Genomic DNA, 27,345 nt, shown 5'->3' with positions numbered 1-27,345 from the left:
CAAGGAATGGACAAATAAAGCAAGGGGTAGGGCTAACATAGCACATTCACGAGCATGATTGGCTAGCAGAACATATTCAAGAACAAAATTACCCAACTTATTGTCCATCATTTTAAAGATCAGATAGCTCAAGGGATTACCATCTAGGAGAAAATCTTTAGTGCAAATATGTGACATGAATTTTTTTGATACAAATGAACTATATATGTGACCAAGAGCATTCACATGGAGTAACAAATGCATATACTTTAGCAGATATTGGAATTGCAAGTTCAGCCAAGCACCATTTGGATCATGAAAAGGTTACTACAATTACATCACCATTCTACTAATGATGATTGCATTGTTTGGAATTTCCATTGTACTCATATATGAATTACAAAAACTTCAAAGTTATTGTTCCTCCCAATCCTTGTACTAATAGACTTATATTCTTCCAAAGAACTAGCACAATCCAATATACAAGATAAGGTGTTAACATGCAAAGAGGAGCTTGAGAACTTTTCTCTACTATATATAAATTCACTCTTTCAAGAAGCACATGTATCAACTAATTGTAGAGTTAAAATTTTGACTTCAATACGTTGTCCATATTTTGAAGTAACAACAATTTAGCTCAGTCAAAAGGTGATATGCAAGTCCATTAACTTAACCATTCCTCCAAGTCCACTATGAATGTCGTCCAAGCCCCTCGGCTACTACAAGAGCTTCCTTGGTTTACATATCATGTGCATGGTGAGGAAGAAGTAGGTAGTTGTGCTGGTGGGCCACGATTTTCATCATGCCAATGCTCACATACCTCAATTACAAACTATATGCATGCTGCCAACTACAAGCTGGATAGCAAAGCTAGTGGCACTCAATTAGGATCGATGCCCTTGTAAGGACATCATGCCATTAATCACAACAATGTGTAGCCTCATTTTCTTGTTGTGACAAAAGAAAGTGGAGCCACTTTGTATGCTCACCTAGTAGCTCATCAGACTCTATTTGAGCACATTCTTGCTGCCCATTTAGCTTGTCTATGGGTGGGACTAGTGACTTGCTCATGGTGTAGAGATGGTAGGCCTCTCCCATTCTAGATAGCAATTAAAGACCAGATACCTGCTTCTTGCTCCTGTTGGGACAAGTGACTTGCTCTGGTGTAGAGCTGGTAGGCCTCTCCCATTCCAATTAGCAGTTAGAGACAAGATACTTGTTTCTTGCTCCTACTAGGACTCGTGACTTGCTCACGGTGTAGAGCTCGTAGGCCTTTCCCATTCCAGACAGCAAATAGAGACCAAATACCTGATTCTTGCTCCCGTTGTTTCTAAATTGCCCTTCAAGTCTTTGAGCATAAATTTCACCCCCTTACATATTTAGACAAAGGGAAATCAAGAGATATTAGTTTCCCTATTTAATACATTGCACATCATTGTTGGGTAGCACTCCATCATAATCTGCCATGCATGACTACGGATTCATTGAAGGAATGCCAACATGGAGCAGCCATTGTACCCCTCATCACTCAAGCCACGATGTTATTGCAAGCCTGTAACAATTCCATCATCGATGGTGCACACACACACACACACACACACACACACACACACACACACACACACACAGATTTAATTATCGTCCACGGTGGTCAAATATGACCCATGGGACCAAAACAAAACATTACATCCATTCTTTTGGGGTGGAGGCGTTAGATACATATCAAATAGGGACTGAGGGTCCATCAAGGGGGAAAGAAAAAGGATAAGAACAAGATCAAAACCTAAGGGGGGTCAAGTGAAGGGGGAGCTGGCTTGGGAGTTTGAAACTCCTGAATGATGGCTTTACCACCACGATAGGCTGCCCATTTACGTTGTTTACGAGCTTCATGCATCTTCTTGAGCTCGCTTGCTTTATGCTCGAGTTGAATTGTAGTCAATTCCTTGGCGATCCAGAGCTTTGTTCCCTTGAGGCAGTGGGATTGGCATAGCAGCCTTGTCCATTCTTCTTTGTTTTTGAAAGTGAGGATGCATTGGCCAAGTGGTACACACCTATCCGTGTCGTTGATCCAAGAGACAATGTCGATCGGATAAGCCTTAAGTGTTGTGGGAACAGTATAACCCCCCCCACCCACCCCCCCTTCCCCCTTGAAGCTCGTCTCTGTGTGAACCTGTGTGACACCATCTTGGTGTCTTTTCAAGTAGAAGTCGAAGTCGAAGTTAAATAGGGCATCCAACTCCAAGCAGCCCACAGGTAGAGCACAACATTGGCATGGTTGTACCGCCCTCGGGCTGATCACAACACAACAATGCTACGCGAGGCGACCGAGTGGCTGGAACTTGCCGAAGTTGTAGAAACGGCCGAAGTTGCAGGAGCGACTGAAGCGACAGCGGTTGCATACGTTTGATCTAGGGCATGGATGGGACAGACCTGGGCATCTGTAGGGCGGGGCTGTTTGGCTTGAGCAGGGCGGGGCTGAGAGATAATGCCCCCCCACATGGCAGCATGCAAGTATTAGTGTATCACATAATCACAAACTCGCAAATTATTAGAGGTTGTGATGGGGGCATATTTACTATCATTGCTTTGGTGTAGCCAATTGTAAGTTTTTGGTCTGCCCCAAAGGGGTGGGGCCTTAGTGATGCCTCCTCTTTTTGCTAATGAAAAAGGGAGAGGTTAGTTTTTCAAAAATGTAGAGTTTTTTTATTGGCTAGAAGAGATAGAAACTACTCATTACAAAGGGACCATGGATTAAATCTTGGAAAGGAGACTCATCTTATTTATATAATAAATATAAATTTGAAAGTTGTTGCCCTTAAAACAATTAAAATCAGATCACGTTTGTGTAAATGGTATCCACTCCCCAACATCAACATCTCTTCCTTGCGCACCAATAGCATCATCCTGCTGGAGTGTGAGGTTTCATCTTCGGCCAAGCCTTGTGCATGACACTAGCTCCTCCCCTACCCTTCTCATGAATGTGCCCCCTGTGTTGGATGGCCGGACCACTTGTGCAGGTACAAAGTCACAAGACATACAACTTTTGTGACATCTACTCCCACCATGAAATTCTTCATAGAGGGGCTCTAGATACGTCGGAGATGGAGAACTTTGTAACTCTCCTAATCTTAAACGTTCAGAAAACCCATTTAGTTTGACGGAGAAGACCTTTGATATTCACAGAAGGGAGAGAATTGGTGACCACGATTGAGAGAGAGAGAGAGAGAGAGAGAGAGAGAGAGAGAGAGAGAGAGAGAGAGAGAGAAAAGCTCCCTAAGGGAGGCTTCCACATGGATCCCCTCTATTTTCCTCCCCTTTGGCTTTGTTTTAAGGGGAATCCCCGAGGCCCTTAATTTCCCTTTTAAAAAAATATAATCAAACTACGATGACACAGTGCACGGCCAACCTAGTGAGTCAGCAGCCTTAAGTTTTCCCTACCATAGAAGATTTCACAAGCTTCACGTGTCGGCTTTCATTGTGTTGGGATCGGGTGGTGGGTGCAACTAAGCTCAAGGAGGTTTGAAGGCTTCTTCATCCATAGCTACACGAGAGAGAGAGAGAGAGAGAGAGAGAGAGAGAGAGAGAGAGAGAGAGAGTTTCACACCTTACAATACTCAATATACAAAAATGTACAATGCAATACCTTTACAGCATAGCATAACTCATATATAGAAAAGGAGGAGTACATATAATATCCAGCGGCTCTCATCTCAAAGTGTCTTTCATAGTAGCTAAACACACATACATATTATCTGTCACTTCAAAGATTGCACTAGGTGTAGAAGGAGTTCCCATGTCCACCTTTCAATCCTCCCCTTGGATATGTAATACATGAAGAAACCCATTTTTCCACACAAGATGACGCTATCCACATAGGATGACAAGAGCTATCCACACAGGATGACCAACACAAGAGCCTTTTCTTTTCATCATTCAATTTCTTTCAATAAACCCTCATAACCCTGCTAGCACCTAGCGCGACTCAACTCTTAGGTACCATTAATAATGCTCAAGTGATTCTCTTCAATGGTATGCCTCGTGATTTCATTACTTGTTATTCTTAAAAAAATAAAGCCTATTTTTATTTAAGGAAAAAGAGAAGACATTTCTATGGCCTTTGCCCTTTGGGTATGACAAAAGACCAACCAAATACCAAGGCTTTTGCCATAGCAAGCCAAAAACTTATTCAACTAACGTCAGTGCTTATTGAAATTTGGAAAGTAAAAAAAAATTGATGTACATGATGTCAAATTCACCGCTTAGAATTATCGTTTGGCTTATTTAATATGTGTAGTAAATGTAAGCATCTATTTAGAACCTCTTCTACATAAGAAAACTCATTTTCTCATGAGGCCCTTCTAAATACTTTAAAATCTAAGAACCTTTTATATATAAAGAAATTCATTTTCTTATGAAGCCCTTCAAAATGCCTCAAAATTGTTATAATGGTTCATGGAAGTGCTTATAAAATGAAAAGAGATGGGCTTTTGATTGCTTTCTTATACTAGAACAAAAGAATTTACAAGAGTGCTTTTCCACCACATCCCTAAGCATTTGTGAGGTGATATAAGCTAAAATAAATCAAGAAGTTATACTTATAGAGGCATCAAATGCCTGTATAAATGTGTGTGTGTGTGTGTGTGTGTGTGTGTGTGTTCGTTAAGCTCTAAAGCAGCTAGAGTATTTTTTGGGCAACCTTCCGAATGATCGATACCTTTGAGCTATCTCCTCAACTCGGAGAGTCTCTTCTCCAAAGCTAGCATCCACATGTGCCCGCTCCTCCTTGGCTCTCATACCAATTTTTGATATTTCATTTTGTATTCTCTCTACATAGGCTGCTCTTTTCTTCTCTAGCTTTTCCTGCCATGCAAGATAGTGGCAGTTAGTTGCTTGTGATTACACCTTTGTAGATGGTCACACATATCACTTAGTGTTAGCTCAAGTATAACTATATTAAGTTTCCATAGTTACTTTACCCACTACCAAAATTATCTCTTCATTAATTCACAAAAAAAGGTGCAAATTTAGACACATACCCCATTTACTTTATCACAAATAAATTGAATGCATTTTTCATGTGCAAATGACATAATTGTCATGATTTTGACCAATGGGTGCTCCTAGCTCCCTTCCATGGGCATTAAAAATTTGACAATTAAAGGCTAACTAATGGTGGCAAATTGAGGATTCATTGCACGCGCTCTAGTCACACATGGTCCCATAGATTTCCTACTACTGATAGTTGTCTCATCTGTATGTAGCAATGCCCTTGCTCGATATAGGGAGGACCCAATTGAGTGGGCAGAGCGAAATTTTCCCCGTCAAACATTAGCCATGTATCATGGTTGAGCAAGAATTGTTCTTTTGTGATTACCAACAAACACATCATTATGTTGTGGATAATTCATAAGATGGCTACAAGTTTGAGAGTGAGACATGCCTCTTGTTGTTGAAGATGGGCCTCTGCCCTTGCTTTCTTAGCTTTTTCTCGTGCCTCTATCTTTGCAATTTGAAGGTCTCGCCTGAGGAGCAAAGAGGCATGCATAATGCTGAGTGCCATTAGGATTAGAAATCAAGCTATGGTCAAAACAAAGCAAAGCACGAGAGAGAGCGATAATACCTATGTAGAGATTTTGCTTTCAAGTTGCTTTCCCAAGCCATGATGACCGAGCTCACCTTGTCTTGATTGAGCTTAGCTAGCATCACCTCTGCAAATAGAATTGTGGGTAAAAATGTATGAGAGAGGGAGCCCACGAGTGTCGAACTCAAGACGTGTTCATTGAGAGAAAAACAGAAGTTTTTTCATTGTGAGAGATCCACAAGAAGATTTAGAAATTTTCTCATGTAGGAAAGCGGAGTCTTTTCCAGTGTTCTTCATACAATGAATAACATCATGAGCTTCTGTGAGGAAGGCACCGCATGCCTTGCTAGGTACGATTGGGGGCCCGGCGGCCCCCCCATGACGACGCATCCACAGAAGCTCATGATGTTGAGGTAAGTAATGTGAGAATTTGTCCAAAACTTCTTGAGAGAGAGAGAGAGAGAGAGAGAGAGAGAGAGAGAGAGAGAGAGAGAGACCTCTATCGAACTGTTTGCTTTTGGATGCGTCGTCATCGGCTTTGATCTCGTCTGCTGCAAGCCCTAAGCTGCTGCTACTGCTCGCTTCATTGTTCACCAACACCACCGCCTTCAGTTCTGATGATTCAGTTGGCGTTCTTTCCTCACTAGGCCTAGCTGCCCCCTCCATCCGCCCCCGCTCCCCCTCTCTCTCTCTCTCTCTCTCTCTCTCTCTCTCAATCTCTCTCTCCACAGTATTTGTAGCTACCGAGGCGGAGAAAAGGAGGAGAGTGTTGGAGCTGATTGCTCTCACTTGCATCTTGCATCCTTTGGACTTTACGATTCTGTTTTTCCTTCTTCAAAGTACCTATGAGGCTATTCCTAATTTAATCGTTGTAGTAAGGGTCGAACCCCCCCTTCACCTACTAACCACATCTCTCTTGGGATAGTTTCCTACGACGTAAAACACTCTTCTTCTTTTCTCTCTCTCTCTCTCTCTCTCTCTCTCTCTCTCTCTCTCTCTCTCTCTCTCTCTCTCTCAAGATTGTCCCCACAACGTTAACAAGTGATAAAATCACGAGGCCTTCCCTTTGAACGACTTAGTGCATTCTTAGAACGATAAAAAAGTTTCAAGAACTACATTAGCCTTTGTCTTAGTCAAACTATCGTCACAAAATTGCAAAGTCCACCTTACTTTACCAAAGATGAATCGTGACTATCCCTATTCATCTAGTATAGATCTTAGATCTTTGTCCTTGAGTGTATAGTTACTAGTTATTTCTCTCACTATTCAAACTTGATTTGGTCAAGCATATCTTCATTATGAGGGAATACTATCCATAACTATGCTCTAGCAATGCATTGACCTCCATATACAACATCTGCACTTGAAACCTTTGATCTATACATAGCCATGTGGAATGAGTTGGCCACTTGACAACAATTCCAGAGTTAGAAATTCAAAGTCGGATGCCAGATGTTGGGTCAGACTGGATGAGATGTTGGGTCAGACTGGATGAACACAATCAGAGTTCTGAAGACGAGATTGGGAATTCAGATACACAACTAAACTCAAATAAAAAACTCCAGATGACATGAACTTAAACAACTAGAAATATAGATTTAGATTTGTAATGTAAATGGCCTATGAACTTTGAGAAAAGCGGAATTAAGAGAATTAGAGTAAGCATTTTTGTGAGATTACTTTGAGAACTTGGAGGGTGAACTTAATTGATGGTAGCAACATAAACATAGTACTTAATTAACTTGGCATGAACAATATTTTTGCAAAGAGAGAGTATTTTAGAACATGACAATAGATAAGGACCGGATTTACTTGGAGCCGGTCCCCCCTCCAAAAAGCGTTTGTATTATAAATTCTCCCATCAAGAGAGACTTTCTTACAATACAATCTTTGTGTTTCTTGTGACCTTGGTGATGCTATGAAGATGGAAAGCTCCATGCATCACGAGCTTAACATAAACTTTGCAAAAAGCATTAACTATCCCAAGCCTCGGTCCCAAGGCCTCAAACACCTTCGAAGGTGGAGAGAGCTAGCGGGGAATGAGGGTAGGGAAGAGGAAGAAGAAACATTCCATAGGAGAAATAAATAGTTCCTCACTTATCATCACTCTTCTTGCTTAGCATAGTATAATAACATAGTAATGAAGATGAAGAAGATGACAAGCTTAAGAATTGAAGCATGGCTCTTGGTTGGATTTGCATTCCATAGCCAAGAGTGTTGGTGCAGGCTCTCCACTTCTCAATAAACTTGGAGAAGGAGATGGAACTCTTGCATTTTTCACTCCACACAATGAGAGAATGTGTGTGTGTGTGGGAGATTATACCCCCCCTCTCATGCTTGGTCCACACCTCTCTCTCTCTCTCTCTCATTATTTTATTATTTCATTTGGACATGTGTCCTCTTTTTTCTCTTTGAGAGAAAGAACTTAATTATTTATTTTTATGTATCTAAATTCCCATTGGACCCCTTTAAAACCTAACCAAAAGCATTCAAACACATCATAAGGGCCACATGTGGAGGATCATTTGAACATGTGTCTTTTGTGCTTATTAAGTCATTTGGTTGAATGGAATACTTCAAGGACTTAATCAATCAAGCATAGCACTTTCATGTCTCTTGAGAGTTATCTTTGAATTGAATACTTCAAGAACTTTAATAATTTAAGCATGTGAGAAACACCTCAAGCTTTTGGATAAAGTTCCCACTAAAACTTAGCAAGCCAACAAGCACCTCATGCTTGGGTAGAATTCCCACCTCAAGGTCAGCCCTAGCTTGCCTAAGGTCAAAGGACTTTTGAACACTAACTTTTGGAGGTCCTTAATGAAGATAACCCTACGGTCTTTAAGCTCCATTAGGTAGCAGTGCTCTTTGACAGACCATCTCTCATTCGGACCCATTTACCATTGGCCCCGTGTTGAGATAGATCTGTAAGCACATGTCTATATTCTAACCCTTGTTTCCGTTTATTATCCCACATTAAATGATCAGTTTAATATGAGAAAATCATTTGGGTTGGTTAGATATTAGATTTTATAACAAGATTTATAAACTGGTTCAAAACTACAAACTTTAGAAGTACTAGAGGTACATCTCTTAGTGCTTAGAAGCTCTATAAAATTTCTAGTGGCTAGAGTTACAAGAGATACAAGAGTTCCAATCTATCGATCCCCAAAATGGGATTAATGGGTCCTATTTATAGGCGCCAACACTGGGGTTTGACTGGTCGCACAAGGGTCTGCAAGGTATCCCTAGAGTTTGTTCCCATTTTTTACATCCTCCTTCCTTTCTTGAATTTTGTCATGCACAAAATTCTAGACATCTGATCTGGTTTCATCTTTTATGCTTCACTTTCCTCTTGTCTAGAGTTTTCTTCTTTTTAGGCCTCTACACTTGCGTTGAATTGGTGGTTGCCCAGCTCTGACCATCAGTTGTTGGTGAGGAGTGATGGATGTAGAATTGTCCTTCTAGATAATCCTAGGTAGCCTACTGATCTAGTTGCTCCCTTCTTTTAGTTAGCATCTCCACCTCATAAGGTGTTAAGGCATGCCAAGTTTTTACATCGGGTCATATAGAGTCTTCTTGCCTTTGGTTGGCCTTACCATGGCCAGCTTATGATAGGTGGATGCCATGTCTATCCATCTGTCTAGATTAGATTTGAAAATTGTGGTTCAAACTTCACTTTGTTGGCAAGTTCCTTTTCAAGAATAAGTTTGAAGCTTCCACTGATAGTTGCGAAAGCTCATTTGTGTACTTAATCAAAAGGTTTATTTTTTATTTCCATTGACCCATCATTCCTCTAAAAGTGATCAAGTTATTCTTGAGTTCTGTAATTTTACTTTTTCATTCAATTTTATTGAGTACAAATTTCTAGGCTACCCATAGGGCCTTACTTTGTTCTTATCATTCCCTTATCTCGTCCACAATCTGGATATATCTCATCTGATATGCAAGTATTTTCTGGACTAAGTATAAATCTCAATAAAGCTTAGGCACTTCATCCTCTTCCAATGGAAGTCCAAACATAAGGAAAGGGGATTTTAGCACTACTTCAATATAATTCAGTACTATCTGGTTTTGTGTTGCATCATTTTTCTCAAAACCCTGACTAGATGGAACAAACTCTTTGGAGCTTGCTCTTATTCTCTGAGTCATTTTGGTCAACTGCCCTCTACTGCTAGATGCATTGTTTTCCAAGATGGTAGCTACTCAATGGTCTAGCACTTTTTTGGAAATTTATAGTATAGTAAGACCCCTTTGACCTCATTCTTGATATCATGTATGCATCTATCTATAGGCTAGCCTATTGCCTAGCATCACTTCCAGTTGAATGCCCAGAGTCTATACATTCATCTTCATCAGCCTCTGTGTCTGAGGGTTGACTGCATTATCATCCTGTGTGAAGATGTACTCAAAAATGCGATCAAGTACTTGGATGAAATTTGGATGAAAGGGTAGTATGTATGTTTGCTACTCGTGGTAGTTAATAGCTTTCCATTGCTTAATCGTCCTCTTAGCTCCCACATAAAGCATCTGGTACCTCTCCATATCTGTATACACATCATTACACTCTCTCAAGGGGTGGCACTTTTTGCCTAGACCCTAGTGTTAAATTCCCTAGGGATAGGCACTTCTTGATCCTACACCCTATTGTCAAATTGTTTAGGGGAGGATACCTTTGTACTTTTGGGTGCTACTATGACACACACAAGGAGGCTTTTTGGGGTGTGTCACACAACTGCACCACCATGAGTGAGAACCCTTTCTAGTTTGGAAGTCTACACTTTGACATTGTTGCTTAGATCATTAGAGGATTCTCTCCCAACTTTATAAGAGAAGCCTTTGTTGCATACTTTGTATTCAATTCATATCCAACTTTACATCCTATCACTCTAGTCCACTTTGTATTCATTTTGCATATATCAACCTACTTATGATTTTCCACTTTAATTAGTATCTCTCTCTCTCTCTCTCTCTCTCTCTCTCTCTCTCTCTCTCTCTCTCTCTCTCTCTCTCTCATCTTAAGTAGTCAACACACTAATACAACCATGAATGGATCGCTCTCGTTATTGCCATAATCACAATTCCCTACACTATTCTGGCTTGTCGTGTACCAGTGGTGGCATATCAAGATATTTTGGTTCTTTAGTTATCTAGTTTGGACACTTTTGCAAATTGATAGCAGTCTTCGAGGTAGTACCTAGCAATACTATGGCCATGGCTGTGAACGTTCCTACAGCCTGTCCAGTAATTACTTGAGACTTCTTCTCTATCGATTTTCTTGTTGTCTTCTTGGTCTTAGCACTAAGAAAATCGCAAAATTCTTTTGCCAGTTTTTGTTTCTTAGGAGCCTTTTCAGAAGCCTCTGTTGCACTTTATCACTTGTGTTGCCATTTTAGTTTGTTCTTTCACTGCTTCTAAAACCAATGTCTAGCCTTTGTGAGTTTTTGGCCATATCAATATCATAGTGACATTTGTATGTTTTGATACACAAGTAACCCAGTCAAAATATTGCTCCATAGGTCTCTCTCTCTCTCTCTCTCTCTCTCTCTCTCTCTCTCTCTCTCTCTCTCTCTCTCTCTCTCTCTCTCTCTCTCTCTCTCTCTCTCTCTCTCTCTCTCTCTCTCTCTCTCTCTCTCTCTCTACCCATGGATACTCAAATCGTTTAGCCAGATGCATTTGAGACTAAGGCTAGGATAACAAGGACACCTTCAGCTTTTAATTGAGCAATTTGTGAAGTAAAAGGCCTTCACAATTCATAGTAATTATCAAAGAGAACTACGTATTTAAACTTCTTTTTGTAGAGCTACCCAATTTGTGTAATCAAATGCCTTTGAGTGAGATTATGATATTTGGTTTACCTTTGACAAAATCGAGCTTTTAATTATGCGATTTTTTTGGATGAGAGTTTTGTTTCATCTCATGTGAATCTACCCTCCACCTCATGTGCTTATGTATAAACCTAATAAGCCTAATGATGTGATGTATCATATGCGGCAGGTGAGTTGGAAACACCATTCAACGCAATGATGTGTACTCTTACAATAATCCACCCAATGTGCCATGCAACAAGGTGGAACCATATGTACGTAAAATACAGTATGTAAGGTACGCAGTGGACTGTATGGATTGAGGATATGCACCAGCGGTAAAAATACCTTAACAAATAGAGAAAAATAGGAATTTTGCAATAAAATCCAACAAACATATAAACTATCACTTTTTAGATGTTTAGACAGATCCATCTACCTGGAAAATCAATCAAGTGACTTTTCACTTGCAACTTGTACATTGACAATTTCACAATACCCATTACCATGTACACTTACTTCAAACACAATATTCGTGACTTGTATAATCATAAATCTCAAATTACAATACCATAAAATGGTAATTGATCCATTACCATATGTACAATTTCACAATACCCATTACCATGTACATTTACTTCAAACACAATATTTGTGCCCTGTATGATCATAAATCTTAAATTACAATTCCACAAAATGGTAATTGATACATGCTCATTGCCAAGACTACACCCTAAAGCCTAAACCGGCGTCCTCTCCTCTGTGCACTCTCTACAAAGACTCATTGATTATAATTTATGCTCCAGACTAAAGTCGGCCTTAAACCCTAGTAAAAGGGCTGAAAAAAACCTCGCCCCACCCAACAAAAATTATAGGGACAATCATTCTTGAGGGAGGAGGAAAAAAGAAGTGTGGCTCCTATCCGTACGGTAGTGATCCATATTGTACGGACATACCTACATATGGGATCGGTATGTATGTATGGCTCTATCTAGTCATGCAAGCATGCCACCTATTGTGCTCTCTCTAGCTTTACAAAAGATCATGCTTTGTACACATAACTTTATGCATTGACATAATCTATTCTCAATTTGGTAGCCACTTTCTTGTTTAACTTTGTGCCTAAAGTTAACCACTCCAATTTCATGAACCCATGAAAGCGTCATTGGTCTATCCATATCAATTGGTATTAAAGTCTTGAGCATGATTAGCATTTTCCTATTGCTAGTATTAGATCCAAACTAGTCTCTTTTTAATTTCTATTTCTCTAGCTAATCCTACTAATTGCTTGCTTAATCTCTCTTTCAATTGGAATATGTTCATGGCATACCATTCAGCCATTACCCTTTGGATGGAGTTTTACATATGGTGCATCACACCATGTAGAATCTACAAACTGATTTTGCTCCACGAAAATTTGCCAATGATGCTAGCGAACCTTGTAATGCATGGTGCATCCAATGTTTTTAATGCAAGCTTGTGTAATGGCATGATAGGGAGTGTGGAGGTGTGAGATAACTTCTCTTCTGATTAGTGCCTAGCATTAGAGTTGTCACAATTCAAAAGAAAGATCTATCGAGCATGTGGGTGCATAGTGTGTATTTAGTTCATGGTGGTGAACGTGATAATGTGACTAGTGTATGACTCTCCTGCATGTCCTTTGGGAGAGACCTCCTCCTCTTTATATAGGTGGAGACGAGGGTTATTTACATTATTATTATTGCTAGACACAGAGGGACCATGGCACATGGCTTGAACCTCACCAGGAAGACTACTGTTTTGGATTTTCCTAGAGAATGATGATAGCTAGATTCCCTCTAGCCCGTGGGTGGCCACTATAGTTAGAGAGAGATATACAATGATTTTGGTTTTTAAAATGACAAAAGCAAGAGAGTAAGATGAGTACGTAGGGTATAAAAGAGGCAATAACAAGTTTACAAGCCATCTAATTGATTTCTAGGTAAAAGAGATGCTTGATGCTAGTGTGTGATGGTCCAAACTCATCCGGTTTGTGTTCTCCTGGCTCAATACTTGCCCGAGCATGCCTTCCACTCCATGGCATCATTCGGGACCACCTTTGCATGAATTTGGTTGTTGTCACAATACCACCAAATCTTGTGTTTTGTGCTTAATAGCGTACATGTGATGGTGTTATTTATTATTATGATTATTTATGTGTATGTCTGTATGTGTTTGCAATGGAAAGTTTATGTGTGTGTGTGTGTGTGTGTGTGTGTATGTGTTTGCACAAAGAGTGTGTGTATCTTCATGCACGCCACTCTCAAGAATGAAAATGTGCTAGTGTATGTTTTGAGGAAGAATAAAACATTGGCTACCTCTAGTTTGGGGAGAGAGAGAGAGAGAGAGAGAGAGAGAGAGAGAGAGAGAGAGAGAGAGAGAGAGAGAGAGAGAGAGAGAGGTGATGATCCAGGGGTATAAGAGTATGCTAATAAGCATACATAGTATGCTGGTCAAAACAAGATGTATGCTATTTACCACACTATATACTAGGTATACTCACCAGCATGCTCCATATGCTATTTAGCACAATTTTTATGCTAGTTAGCACTCTTGGTATGCAAACTAGCATATTGAGTATGTTGTTTGTTGATGTAATGAGGGTAACTAAAACACTAATTATGCTTGTTAACACAGCTAGTATGCTAGTTAGCATCATGGGCATGCTAATCAAAACATTGTCCATGCTAGTTAGCATACCTACCATGCTAGTTACCATACCTAAGGAACTAGTTAGCATACCTTGTATGCTAGTTAGCACACGTGATATGCTATTTACATATGCTTGTTGGCACACTAAGTATTCTTGTTAGCATACCTATTGTGCTAATGAAAACACTATATATGGTAGTCAACACACCCTGTTACATGCATGTAAGGATGTTTAATGTGTTATTTAACACTCCGATTTATTTTCATGAACATGTTGGATGTCCTAGGTAGAAATCTGTATAATCATGTTTGGATTCATCTATCCTAATAAACATAGTTATCAAATATGGACATTGAAGGTTGAGCTCTTTCACAGATTCAAAGAAAAACATCCAGATTGTAAGATTGGCATGAGAATGTTTGAGATGTTGAAGCTATTCTTTTGCAAGTGTCTGAAGGATAGATACACATGATGTTGTGGATACCATGTGCATATGTTCTTTTTAAAGGACACACTAAACCACATGTGATTTCATGTGCCACATGTGAGAACATTAGCAAGTGTTGTTTGGCTTCACATCACACATTCAAAGGTGTCACACAAATGTGGGAGTCCGTTCTCTGTCCAAAGCTAGTAGATGCAGTTTTCCATAGAAGAGAATGCCTGATGGGAGACTATAAGATATGTGGAGTCAAGAGGTTAGAACTATTTGGCTTGGAGACAGTAAATCTAGGTCAGAGTATTAATGTGAAAGTACTTACATATGTAGAAGAAAAAGACAAGCATGAAAACAATAAGAAAAGAAAAGATATTTTGCATTAAAAAATGCACTCTTGGGGATTTTCTTCAACTCTTGAAGACCAAGTTGAAGCCCTTCATCACTCATAACTATGTAGCTCGATGGCAAGGACAACAATTCAAGGATTGTGTACTTTGGTTTTCGGATGATGTTGTTGTCTCAGTTGTTGATTTTGCCAATAATTACACCTTCAAGGAGAAAAATGAGATTCATTCAATGCATTGGCACTCTAGTCAGGTAACCATTTTTGTACACTCTAGTCAGGTAACCATTTTTGTACACATAACGTACTACCACAAGGTAGGGGAGATAGTCAAAACAATCCACTTCTTCATTTCAAATGACAAGGTGCACGACACATTGTTTGTGCAACATTGCTTCATGCTACACCATGACTGGTTACAATAAGAGGGTGGCACTCCTAAACAACATTAGGTGTGGTCCGATGGTGTGTTCACAGTTCAAGGGAGCCATGCATTTCTATTTTGTTGCAAGATATGGTGGACTCACAAGGATTGGTATGAGCTAGTTCTTCTTTGGATCAGGGTACGACAAGGGAGAGCATGATGGTGCAGGAGAAGTTATGAAAGTAACCTTGACCCATGAATAGATAAAACCTAATTGAGCTATTTTGTGGTGTGTAGCAGATATGGTTGCTTATTGCCAAGCCAACCTGTTGCACGGAGCTCCTACATCATATCCTTCAAAATAAAGGGAATGTCCCATGTGTTCTAGGAGGTTAAAGAGGCGGATGTGAACAAGGAAGTCAAGTGGAATTGTGCCATTGTGGCAAAATATCACTCTCTACATGCTTTCCATGGTCACAACCTGCAAGATCCAATTTCCCTTGCAACAAGAAACTTGGCATGCTTCTGTGATGCATGCATGCATGGAAGGTGGAATTAATGCATCAATAAAGCTCACATGCAAGATTGGACAGAGGAAGTCATTGGCTATGATGACTTCACATAAAAAGTTCATCACATGATGTGTTGAGTAGCACTCTATGTGTTGAAAAAACATTTGCTATAAATCCAAATGCTTTAACCAATTCCGAGGATGTGGATTTCTACCTGGTTAACTATGTTGCAACAAAGGAGAAGGTGGAGAAGGGGTACATTGATAAAGAGCAATGTAATTGGCAGAGGGTCATATGGTTTGCAAGACCTATATTACAAGAAATTTGATGCATACACCTTCAAGCTAGACCATAAGCAACCCATCATCCACCTACTTTCACATCTATTGTGATGTTCCTTTTCCCCAGAGAGCTATGTAGCAATTTGTAATAGCATTCCCTTCAGCTTTTAAGTTGTAACCACTAGATTTTCAATATACTTCTTGCTGCAAATAATGTAGTTTTATCATAAAGCTTGTTCTGTGTCTCTTGTGTGCACTGTGTATACATGAATTTGGTGTTTATCAGAACAAATAGCAAACACCTACATCGTATGTTGGTTATAACTATCTTTAGTATCAAAAAATTGGGTAAGCCAACTAGCTTATTGCTTAGGGGTGCTAGCTTACCAAGTGTGAAAAGCAGCTCTCAATATGCTACCATTGCATTCATATAATGTTTACAAGACCAAAAAGGATGCCAAAAGTGCACAAGGTATGGCCCCAAAAAATACAATAGTACAATATTTGATCCTTACTATCTAAAATGAAAGTTAGAATAGATATGATAAAGACGATCTCATCATGATATTACAACTTTCCATCAATACATAATTTTACAAGTATGCAAAGAGTCTCCTGCTCTTGAAAACGCTTGTGGTGCCCAAAGCGCTTGTACTTGTAGTACTCAGTGTGCTTGTGCTCCTATCTTTGTTGAGCCTCTGGTTCGTGCATTTTCCTTTCTACTTCTGTTGCTAATTCTATAGTCTTCCCTCTTGATCCTTTTCCTCTCATGCATTTCAGCTTCTTCTTCAACCTCCCTTTGTCTATGACGGTTCTCTAGCCTCCACTCGGCCTCATTGCTTCTTCACAAATCTGATTCCAACTTCATGAGGACTGCAATGAGGGTAGTGGAGGCCAACTTGATGAGGAATGCATCAAAAAACAAGTATGGGCCAGTATCAAAACCATTGTTGGTTGCATATGTTGCACTCTCCTTTGATTGTAGCCATAGAAATAGCCACGGAGCCAAAGCGTCTACCAGGAACTGTTGTCGATATTCAACAGTCTGGTCCTCTAAGTTGGGAGTGATAAGACAATTTCCTTCAAGGTTCTTGTGCACTTTGTACTTACTATCATCAATTATCATAGTGTTTTTGGGCCCAAACTATGTTAAGCCCCTCCAAAACATACTCAAATTCTTGAAGAACATAGGCTTATTATATATCAGCCAAGGCTTGCCACTACAATGCTCATGTGTAAGAACACTTTCCATCCTTGCCCAATGCAGTTTGAATATTGTATCTACTATTACATTTATTTTACGTTGTTGTTTGGTGCTCCATATGTACACATGGAAAAACTAGAGGCACCAATCAAAAAAATGGTGGTTGTCTTTGTGACAACATACATACCGCCTATCTTGCATACAATACCATGCTTTGACTCGACAACTTGAACCAGCACGCCATTCAAATCAAGAACCAGAGTGTAATTCTTATCAGCCAATAGCTTGGGTACCCATATTGGGTTCGGTAGTGGATACCACATCGCAAACTTAACTTCCCTTGAAGGATGAGCAAAATTCAAGTACTCATCAATTTACCTACGGTGTTTAAGGTAACAGTCCAGGTGCTTCTCAATCTCATCTTTTTCTCTTCTTAGCTGTCTGGACTTGGTGATCCGCCTTCTTTGTATCTTTTTCAGTGCAATGGAAAAATTCATATCATGTAGGGCAATTAATTATAGTTTCTCTTTTGTTGCACGACACAATAAAGGTATGGAATGAAGACATCATAAAGGACGATCAAAAACTAATGAACTATTGCACAGAGACATAATTATGCCAACAAGAGTTTCTTCATTAAGAATATTGAGAGAGATACATGCCATAAAATGTGCATCTTGCTAGCACTACAAAATTTGGGCACAATAGAGGATAGGTTCAGCATAGTTTCTTGCAAGCACATGAGCAAATGACTTTCTTTTCACCTTTGGAAAGTTTGGTTATGTCATCTTGGGTGCTCTTCAAGGCAACACAAGTGTCGTCTCTAGGCTCTTCTAGATTCTATTCCGGGCCACCTTTCCTCTTCACCTTCACTTTGTTTACAAAACCCACGAGAGGGCTACCATTAGTAGCATCTTTCACATTTTGCCCCCTGTCAGTCCTTCTAGGTTCCTCTTGCACACTCCTAACTATTTCCTCCGAAGCACTTATTTCATTAGTTGCATCAGGCTTGGGTTTGGGATGAGTAATCAGGATGAAGTCATTATTGTCATCCATTTCTTTACTGTCTATAGCACCTTCGGGTGATTTCGCATGTTGTGGTGTCACATTTACCCCTTCATGCTTTCTATCTAGCTCATCCAATTTATCATTGCATGGATTCTCTTCTTCTATCATTTGCTTGGTATGCTTCTTGTCATACATGCTTTCCACATCATCGATTCTTGTGTATTTCTTCAGATGTAATGATCATATCTAGATTGCTAGTTAAAATGCAATGCTGGATTGTTAACACTATAATTAGCATACCCAATATACCCAATATACCCAACATAATCAACATGTATGCTAGCATAACTGAGTATGCAACTAGCATAACTGAGTATGCTAACTAGCATAATTGGGTATGCTAGCCACCATACCCACTATGCTAACTAGCATACAGACTATGGTGACTAGCATACATAGAATAATCAGCATGCATGCTAACTAGCATACATAGTAGAATGTATGCTAAGTAGCATACATACGCACACAAAGCATAATTAGCATGTATGCTGACTAAGATACACAGTAGCATGTATGCTAACTAGCATACATAGTACCGTGTATGATAAATAGCATAACTGGCTATGCTAGCCACCATAACCACTATGCTAATTAGCATACATAGCATAACTAACATGTATGCTAACTAGCATACAAATGAGAGGAAGATCAAAGGAGAGATTCAAGAACCAAAGGATTTGTGATCACTCAAGGCATAGCAAGTCACTAACAAAGTCAATCCTTGAGTGTTGAAACTATGGCAAGAAGGGCCACGGCAAAAAGGACTATTGGTCCAAGACGAAGAAGGAATCGAAGTCTCAAGACAGCAACCCAACATTGAAGGCCAATGTGGTAGGTAAAGTAGAGCAAGATGCTCTAATTATTCATTAGACAATGTGTCCAATTATTGGGTAGTAGAGTTTGGGGTTTCATTCCTTGCAACACCCCACTGAGAAGTATTTCCAAGATTACACCAAAGGTAATTTTGGGTATGTGTACTTGGGAGATGATGAAGCTTGTGAAATTGTTGACAAAGACACAATTTCTATCAAACCTGAAAATGAAAATGAATGGAATCATAAAGATATTAGGCACGTTCCCTCTCTTCATAGAAACTTAATCTCTATAGATCAATTGGATTATGAAGTCCACAACGTTGCTTTTGAAAACAAACAAAAACGATCTTTAGTGGTTGCAAAAGGGGGTCAAGGTTGGTGCACTCTACTTGTGTACAGCTAGCGCACAATCTTCCATTTATGCAACATCTAAGTTGATGGTGCGGCATGGTACTATTAGTTTGAAAATATGAGTACTTAACCTCAACACTTGGCTTGCCACATCACCCTAACCTCCACCTCACCCACCACCCTCAAGTACCACCTTGTATGCCACCTCACTTTAGATGCCATGTCATCCACCACCTCACGTGCCACTTGTCCGTGGTGCTTGCATGGCTCACCACTTCACTCGCCACCGCACAAGCCACTAATCATGCCACATTACCAACTCTTCAACTTACCATCTACCTTTTTTCCACCTAAACATTCCATGTCACCATTTTGACATGTCATCATAGCAGATGAGGAGGATTTCATTTGCCATGTCATCTTGCCACCTATACAATCCATGTCATCAATCATCCACACCACCTCGCCACATAGACGACCATGTCCATAAATGGCCAGCTGAATAGTCAAGTCATTTATTTTTAACTTCAATAACCTTCAGAGTTTCTTACACTCACTCTCCGTAACCTTACAGCAGACTTATCCCCTACCTGGGAAGTAGGCCACTCCCAGCTCATTCACATTGAGAGCGACATCGAGTTGCGGTTTGGTGGCGTTGTTGACGTGGATTCTGTTTTGGTTGACACCGGAGGACTAGAGGCACGAGATACAGGCAAGGCAGTGCAGATAGATTGTTCTGGCCTTTCCTCAGAGAATATTCATAGTGCAGACTACACGGTCTGGCTTCCTTACTTCTATAGGATGATTATGGTGCAAACAGCTTGGTCTGACCACACCTCTTCTTAGAGGCCCTTCACAGCGTAGACTATTGAGTCTGGCTATCCCCTCATCTTGGATTATTCTACCTATTGATAGAACACCAACTGGTGGTGGTCCGTGTGTTCTCTCGGTGACTACTAGAGTTTACGGTAGCTTCTACAACGCATAGTCTTTAGTCTGGCTTTCCTTGTTTCAGAGGACGTTTACGATGAAAATTGCTACATCTAGCCTTCCAGGAGTTTTCCACAGCTTAGCCACTTGGCCACACTGGGTTACAAGTTCATGCATTGACAGGCTTCCAATCATTCTCATGAGGATTCTTGGGCTTACCCATTTTCTCCAGACTGTTTGACTACAGACACCACATATCCTATTGGGCAAGACACTTGTAGGTCTATTGACACTTCTTTTACGACAAGGAGTTGTTTTCACACTCAGTTCAGGACCTTCACGCAATATCTTCACCTTGTATCGACGGGGTACAACAGTTTTCTACACTACTCATGACGATATTTTCCTACGGAGATTTGGCGGTTGAGACACCCCAAACTGCTGCTACACTCATGGAGTATTGTGTCACGTGCACATCTAACCCTATGTGCATGTGGACAAGCTACTTCAGGTCTAGGGTTCATGTCTAGGGTTCAGGTCAGCACCTTGTGAGCCTGTGCGCAGGCCGTGCATGTCCAGGCACTTAGAGTAGTTGCATATCCTCTGGTTGTACACAACATGATCATCAGCATTATAGTCAGTACCCATCAAGATCATTTTACAGTGCACAGAACCCATTTTCCCTATTTTATCCATTTTTCACTTATTATTAATAAGTGACTTTGTTGGGAAACTAGGTAGGGAAAATTTGCTAAGCTCTATAAAAGAAACCTAGCGCTAGCACTTTCTGGCATAAGAGACAGCAAAAGTCCTACAACTTGCACTGCACCTTCTCAGCAAGACCGGAAGAATTCCCTAGCGTTTCCAGCCAACAGCAGATCAAGACCAGCGTTTTGGCAGCAGTTTCAACCTAGCATTTTCAGCAGCACCAAATCAGCCATGGAGTTTTGTAGATCCCAGATCAACCATGGCATTTTTGCATCTTGCATCTTGCATCAGCATTTTGCAAATTCCCGACAACAGATCAGCCATTGCATCAACTTTAGCACTTAGACTCCACAAGATCAGCCCCAAACCTCGCAGATCTCACCTACCTGCAGCAACAGCAGCAGATCCTCGCCGCACAGTCAGATCAACCATCATTTTTAGTTTCATCCCGCTATTCACAGATTTCCATTGCATCATCGTCGCATCAGTGCCATCGCCGTCCTCACCGACATAGTGTCAAAATTCAGTAGTTAGCAGATTTTTAGAATTCAGTCCCTAGAGTTTTCAGATTTCAGCCCACCGTCATCATTGTCGTCGACATTGTCGGCAAGTCCATTGCATCTAGACCATTGTACTAGATTTGTGCAATCAATAGCTTAGACCTCTCTCACCATAGAGAGGGGGGCCCTTGCAGGAGGATTTGACAAGAGTCTGGTGTCATATTCTTCTCTCTCTGTCACTCTATCTTAGCACCTTCATTCACAGTGTCATTCACTTTGTTTGTGATCATTTGCACTCTCTCACTAAAGGAACGGAAGGCTCTCCCTATCGTAAGTAAAAGAAACCCTTGAGCATAGTTCGGAACACTCATCTTTAGAAAAGTTCAACATTCACTTCCGTTGCACCTTACATTGGTATCAGAGCTTTGGTAGTGTTCTATATCACTCAAGGAAAGAACCACAAAAAATCTTTTTGCTTGTTTCGATTGCAGGTAACCCAAGTCCACTTGGGCGTGTCGATTCCTAATCGTGTTTTTGAAGAGTGATAGGTAACCCAAGAAAGAAGGGCTTGTCCAGCCTCCCCTTGTTCCTCTTTTCTCTCATTGAGAGCGGACCGTACACTTAGCGGCCGGCCAATCAACATGAGGTGGGAAAAAGCAACCTTGGTGTGAGCGCAAGGCCACCAAAGGGTGGCAGGGAAGAGTCAAGCTCGGGTAAGATAAAAACCTTCTCTAACATAGATTGCAAGCTAAAGAAAGAACTCAAGAACCTCAAGAACTCAAGAACCTCAATAACCTCAAGAACTCAAGAACCTCAAGACCCCAAGTTCCTCGCGAACTTAAGTACCCCAGATCCTAGTGTGTATGGTCATCACCCAAAGCGGAGTGGATACTTTGCATGAAGGTGATGAGCATGGAGGTAGTGAAGAAGAATTTTCCCCACCATAAGGTTTTTCCGACCCTCCCCCTTCCCCATCTACACCACGGTTTGCACCAAATCCGATGGAGGCTTTGGTCAAGTCGATGATGGACATGATGCTACAACAAGAGGCACAATGCGCTACCTTGGAGCACGAGTGCACAGAACGATGGTTAGCCTTGGAGCGTGAGCGTGAGCAAGCGCACTTGGGGACTGAAGAAATACAGTTAGCCTTGGAGCGTGAGCACAAGCAACCGCACTTGGCGGCCAAAGAAAGGCGAGCGGCCTTGGAGTTAGAGCGTGAGGTGCAGAGAGACCAACGCATACAAGAGTTGGTCCTATAGGTACTCACCTCAAAGCCCGATCCGGTCAAAAATGTTCGTAGTTCATCAGGTAGCACAAGCAAAGATTCGGACTCCAACAACCCCATCACTAAGAAGTTCGCATTCAGTAAGTATGACGGTAAGATGGATGCTACTATTATTCATTCTTGGTTGCATCAATTTAATGATTACTTTGTGACAACTAAGAAGACAGGAGATAGCAAGGTTTTGACGGCAGCCATGTACCTTATTGGCGATGCCATTAATTGGTACCACACATGGCAAGAGGCACAATTGACCATGCACATGGAGGAAGCCGAAGAAGGCGCACCCCTTTCCTTCAATTGGGCCGACTTCCAAGGCAAGCTCAAGATGTGGTTTATGCCACCCCAGTACCTAGCACGGTTGAAAGACAATTGGCGTGGTCTCAAGCAAAATGGTATTTATGTCTTTCTCTATTCGTGTTTTGCAACTCGGCACCCAATTACGCAAATTGGATGATGAGCACAAAGAGGCATTTCTTTATGGATTGGACGAGTATATCAAATATGATGTTGAAGTACTCGATCCAATCAATCTCAACAAGGCGGTAGTGATTGCTCTCACACAGGAGATGAAGCACAACAAAGGAAAGCCTAAGGAGAACAAGTCTTCTCAAAGTACCTCTTAGACTCCTTAGAAAACCCACAGCACGGTAAGAATGGTAAATCTTCTAGCCAATCTTCCTCTAGTCTTTCAGAAAAGAACACTCAAAATGAATTCAAGGGTAAAGCTAACACACTTACTAAACCTAAGCTCACCACAGATGAGAAAGCTACACAAGGAATTTTAGGATGATACATAATGGCAGACGAACAAGTCATTTATTCTAAGGAAGGTCGATGTTATCACTATCACGTAAAGGGTCATATAGAGAAAACATGTCCTAAGATTGAATCAAATGAATCTAAAGAAGCCACAGAACCCACATCCTCTGTTAATACCATAAATGAGCACACTAATGTGTCCCAAGTTTCTCATGATCCTTTGATTGATGAGTCTCCCATGAAGTGCTATGGTCATGTGAATGGTCAACACATGGTGGTCTTGTTTGATTTTGGTAGTATGCATGATGTGATTGGTGACACTCTTGTTGAAAGAGCCCGCTTGGAGGTTGGCAAGACATCTCCTCTCGAGGTGTCGACCTTCCCTCTTGGTATGGACTCTCTCATTACACGAGAGTGCCTTGATGTGTTATTCACTGTTCAACAAGCGTCCTTCCGTAGAAAATTTGTAGTGTCTCCTCTTTCAGGATGTGATATGATTCTAAGCATTAGATCGTTTTGTGAGCATAAACCTCTCATTGATTGGGCGGACAATACTCTTACTTTCAATGCCAAAAGTGACTCTCCTATTGTCATTCATGGAGAGATAGTTGTTCATTCTTTACCTCTCATTTCTAATGTGCAGGTGAAGCTTGAAAAGAAACACGAGAAGGAGACTCTCTCAGTCTTTTCTTCTCCAAAGCACAACACACATGTTTTGCATGATACAGATGTGATTATTCACAAAGATGATGATTTGCATGATAGAGATGTGATTGTTCACAAGGATGATGGTTTAGATGATGATTTGTCTAGTGAAGCTAACCTCATTGCAGATACGATCAATCACACAAAACCAATCTTGACTCTCGAACCAAGGTCCAAAGAACCCAATCAGGAAGTATTGTATATGATTAGTCAGCACGCATTGTTCGAGTGTTTCATTTGTGACGGTTTCTTGTATTTGGGTCACCATCTTTATGTGCTCCCTTTTCATAGGCATGTCGTATTGTACAATGCACATGATTCACTCACAGACACATTCAAGGACTTCACATTCCATGTCTCTTCCTTGGCATGACACTATCTCAGAACGAGCACGAGAAAGATTGACCATCAAGCATCGGCATTTTCATTGTGATTTGCCACAGTTGATAGATTTTGATCAGAAAGTCAAGTTTCGACCCCATTTCTTGTGTGTGTTTGGTGAACGGCTTGGCACTCAGTCACTTTGTTCATCTACATTGCATACGCAGTCTTTTCGGAAGAATAGTCTTTTTCCAGTCACTCTACATGGAATGGGTATGTTCATGAATTTGTGTTGGAAGTGGTTTCAAGAATTTTCCTCCTCGGAGATCCTTGAAGACGGTGGACCTACGTCCATAGCCGAAGTTGGACCATTAAAGCAGCCACAGATCCCTTTGTGTCACTTTCGACACGGCCCAAAGAAGCAAGCATTGCAGACCTTTATGAAATTCAAGTATCACACAACCCACGCATCAGAGTGGACTGACGAAGAGTCCTTTCCAGGATTCCAGACATTGTTGGCACTCTCCCTCGACGCCATACAGTTCGGTACCAGTACCTCACTTTGAAAAGGAGGGGATGTCACGTGCACATCTAACCCTATGTGCATGTGGACAAGCTACTTCAGGTCTAGGATTCAAGTGAGCTTAGGAAGTGTTATGGCACCTTGTGAGCCTGTGCGCAGGCCGTGCAAGTCTAGGCACTTAGAGTAGTTGCATATCCTCTGGGTGCACACAGCATGAGCATGATCATCAGCATTATAGTCAGTACCCATCATGAGCATTTTATAGTGCACAGAATCCATTTTCCCTATTTTATCCATTTTCACTTATTATTAATAAGTGACTTTGTTGGGAAACTGGGTAGGGCAAATTTGCTAAGCTCTATAAAAGAAACCTAGCCCTAGCACTTTCTGGCAAAAGAGGCAGCAGAAGTCCTACAACTTGCAACGCACCTTCTCAGCAAGACCGACGGAACTCCCTAGCATTTCCAGCCAACAGCAGATCAAGAACAGCGTTTTGGCAACAGTTTCAGCCTAGCATTTTCAGCAGCACCAGATCAGCCCTAGCATTTTGCAGATCCCAGATCAACCATGGTGTTTTTGTATCCTGCATCAGCGTTTTGAAAATTCCCAATGACAGATCAGCCACTGCGTCAATGTTTCCAAATTTCAGCACTTAGACTCCTGAAGATCAGCCCCAAAGCTTGTGGATCTCACCTACCCACAGCAGATCCTTGCCGCACGGTCAGATCAACCAGTGTTTTCATTTTCAGCCCGCTGTTCAGAGATTTCAACATCTGCGTTTTCAGCGCATCGTCGTCGCATCATTGCCATCGCCATCCTTGCTGACATAGAGTCAAAATTCAGCAGTTAGCAATTTTTAGAATTCAGCCCCTAGCGTTTTTAGATTTCAACCCGTCTCATCGCCGTCATCATTGTTGTCAACATCATTGGCAAGTCCATTGCATCTAGACCATTGTACCAGATTTGCGCAATCAATAGCTTAGACTTCTCCCGCCATAGAGAGGGGGGCCCTTGGAGGAGGGTTTGACAAGAGTCTGGTGTCGTATTCCTCTCTCTCTCTCTCTCTCTCTCTCTCTCTCTCTCTCTCTCTCTGTGAGCACCTTCATTCACAATGTCATTCACTTTGTTTGTGATCAGTTACACTCTCTCACTAAAGGAACGGAAGACTCTCCCTTGCGTAAGTAAAAGGAAACCTTGAGCACAGCTCGGAGCACTCATCTTGAGAAAAGTTAAACATTCACTTTCGCTACACCTTACATATTTAGTGGACATTGTAGAAAACATCTTCATCATTTGCCTCACATCTTCGGCTTCATACGGTTTGTTCAACATCCGACGCTTTAGATTTCGAGGACATACTATCAACTTGTTCAAAGATGGACGTGAACTGATTTTACACAGGCTTTATCATGCGGAACAAGTGATTCAAGCCTCACGTGTACAAGTCAAACGACATGATACAATGGATTATGAAGCGAATATATGATTTTCGATGCAGATGCAGAAATTATTATTGATGAAGAAGTTTTTCCAAGTGATAATTTGTTACCAGATCACAATAAGGCAGATTCCGAGTCTGAAGACGACTATGCTCTCTTTGATTCTTTATTGGATGATGATATGCCAATTACAAGTCATGAAGTGGTAGTTTTTGAAGAATTTTGGGATTCATTATTGGAAGATGATTACACTCTCAAGCCAAAATCCTCTCCAATGATTCACAAAGTTGAAGTTACCCCATTTGAAGAATGCCTTGAGAAGATTTTCTCTTCACCAACTATTTCACAGTTATTGGAAGATTTTGAACCAGAAGTCTTACATTGCATGAAGAATTTTGAAGATCAATCCTCAACTTGATTATGCCGGGATCCTCTAAAAAGTCTTTGAATGATGCAATGACATGGGATTTAGCAATCAAAGTAAAAAGGTTTCTTAAGAAGCAAAAGTTCAAGACAAAGCTTTTAGATAACTCAAAGATTGAAGATTTTCGGAAATTTAATGCTTTTCCAGAGTTCTATCAACATCAGAAGTCGTTTGTTTAATCGAAGCTCTCATTTTAAATGGAAGGGAATGTCATAATTGTAACTATGTTACAATATTACATCTACTTCTAGTTGCAGATACGCAAAGTGCCACGCTTGGATGGTCACGACCTTTCGCTCAAGAGACGTGCCTCTTTGCCAAAAGCCACACTCT

At 40.8% G+C, this 27,345-nt stretch overlaps 1 protein-coding gene across 2 annotated transcripts; it reads right to left on the bottom strand.

Annotated features, from left to right (window-relative positions):
• Nucleotides 1-4,393: 4,393 nt before the first annotated feature.
• LOC147424206 (remorin-like) lies at nt 4,394-6,410 on the bottom strand. Of its 2 annotated transcripts, none has more exons than XM_086501818.1 (4): nt 6,058-6,410; nt 5,600-5,687; nt 5,420-5,528; nt 4,394-4,839 (listed from the first exon to the last, which is right to left on the bottom strand). In XM_086501818.1, the coding sequence occupies exons 1-4, from the start codon at nt 6,353-6,355 to the stop codon at nt 4,639-4,641; spliced, it is 696 nt and encodes a 231-aa protein (XP_086357944.1). In that variant the 5' UTR covers nt 6,356-6,410; the 3' UTR covers nt 4,394-4,638. The 2 variants fall into 2 exon arrangements, with proteins under 2 accessions (XP_086357944.1, XP_086357945.1); XM_086501819.1 differs by having other exon boundaries at nt 4,400-4,839; nt 5,420-5,501; nt 6,058-6,396.
• Nucleotides 6,411-27,345: the final 20,935 nt, after the last annotated feature.

The sequence above is a fragment of the Adiantum capillus-veneris genome, chromosome 26 (assembly GCF_014529385.1).
Source record: "Adiantum capillus-veneris isolate H3 chromosome 26, ASM1452938v2, whole genome shotgun sequence".
In the NCBI taxonomy this organism is placed as follows: Eukaryota; Viridiplantae; Streptophyta; class Polypodiopsida; order Polypodiales; family Pteridaceae; genus Adiantum; species Adiantum capillus-veneris.
This window is presented reverse-complemented; position numbering and strand designations above follow the sequence as displayed.

Coding starts and splice junctions, on each gene's coding strand:
- LOC147424206 (XM_086501818.1), bottom strand. CDS start 6,355: ATGCAAGTGAGAGCAATCAGCTCCAACACTCTCCTCCTTTTCTCCGCC. Junction 5,529..5,599: donor AAAGCAAAATCTCTACATAG/GTATTATCGCTC, acceptor AATGGCACTCAG/CATTATGCATGCCTCTTTGC. Junction 4,840..5,419: donor CCCATCTTCAACAACAAGAG/GCATGTCTCACT, acceptor CTTGCATGGCAG/GAAAAGCTAGAGAAGAAAAG.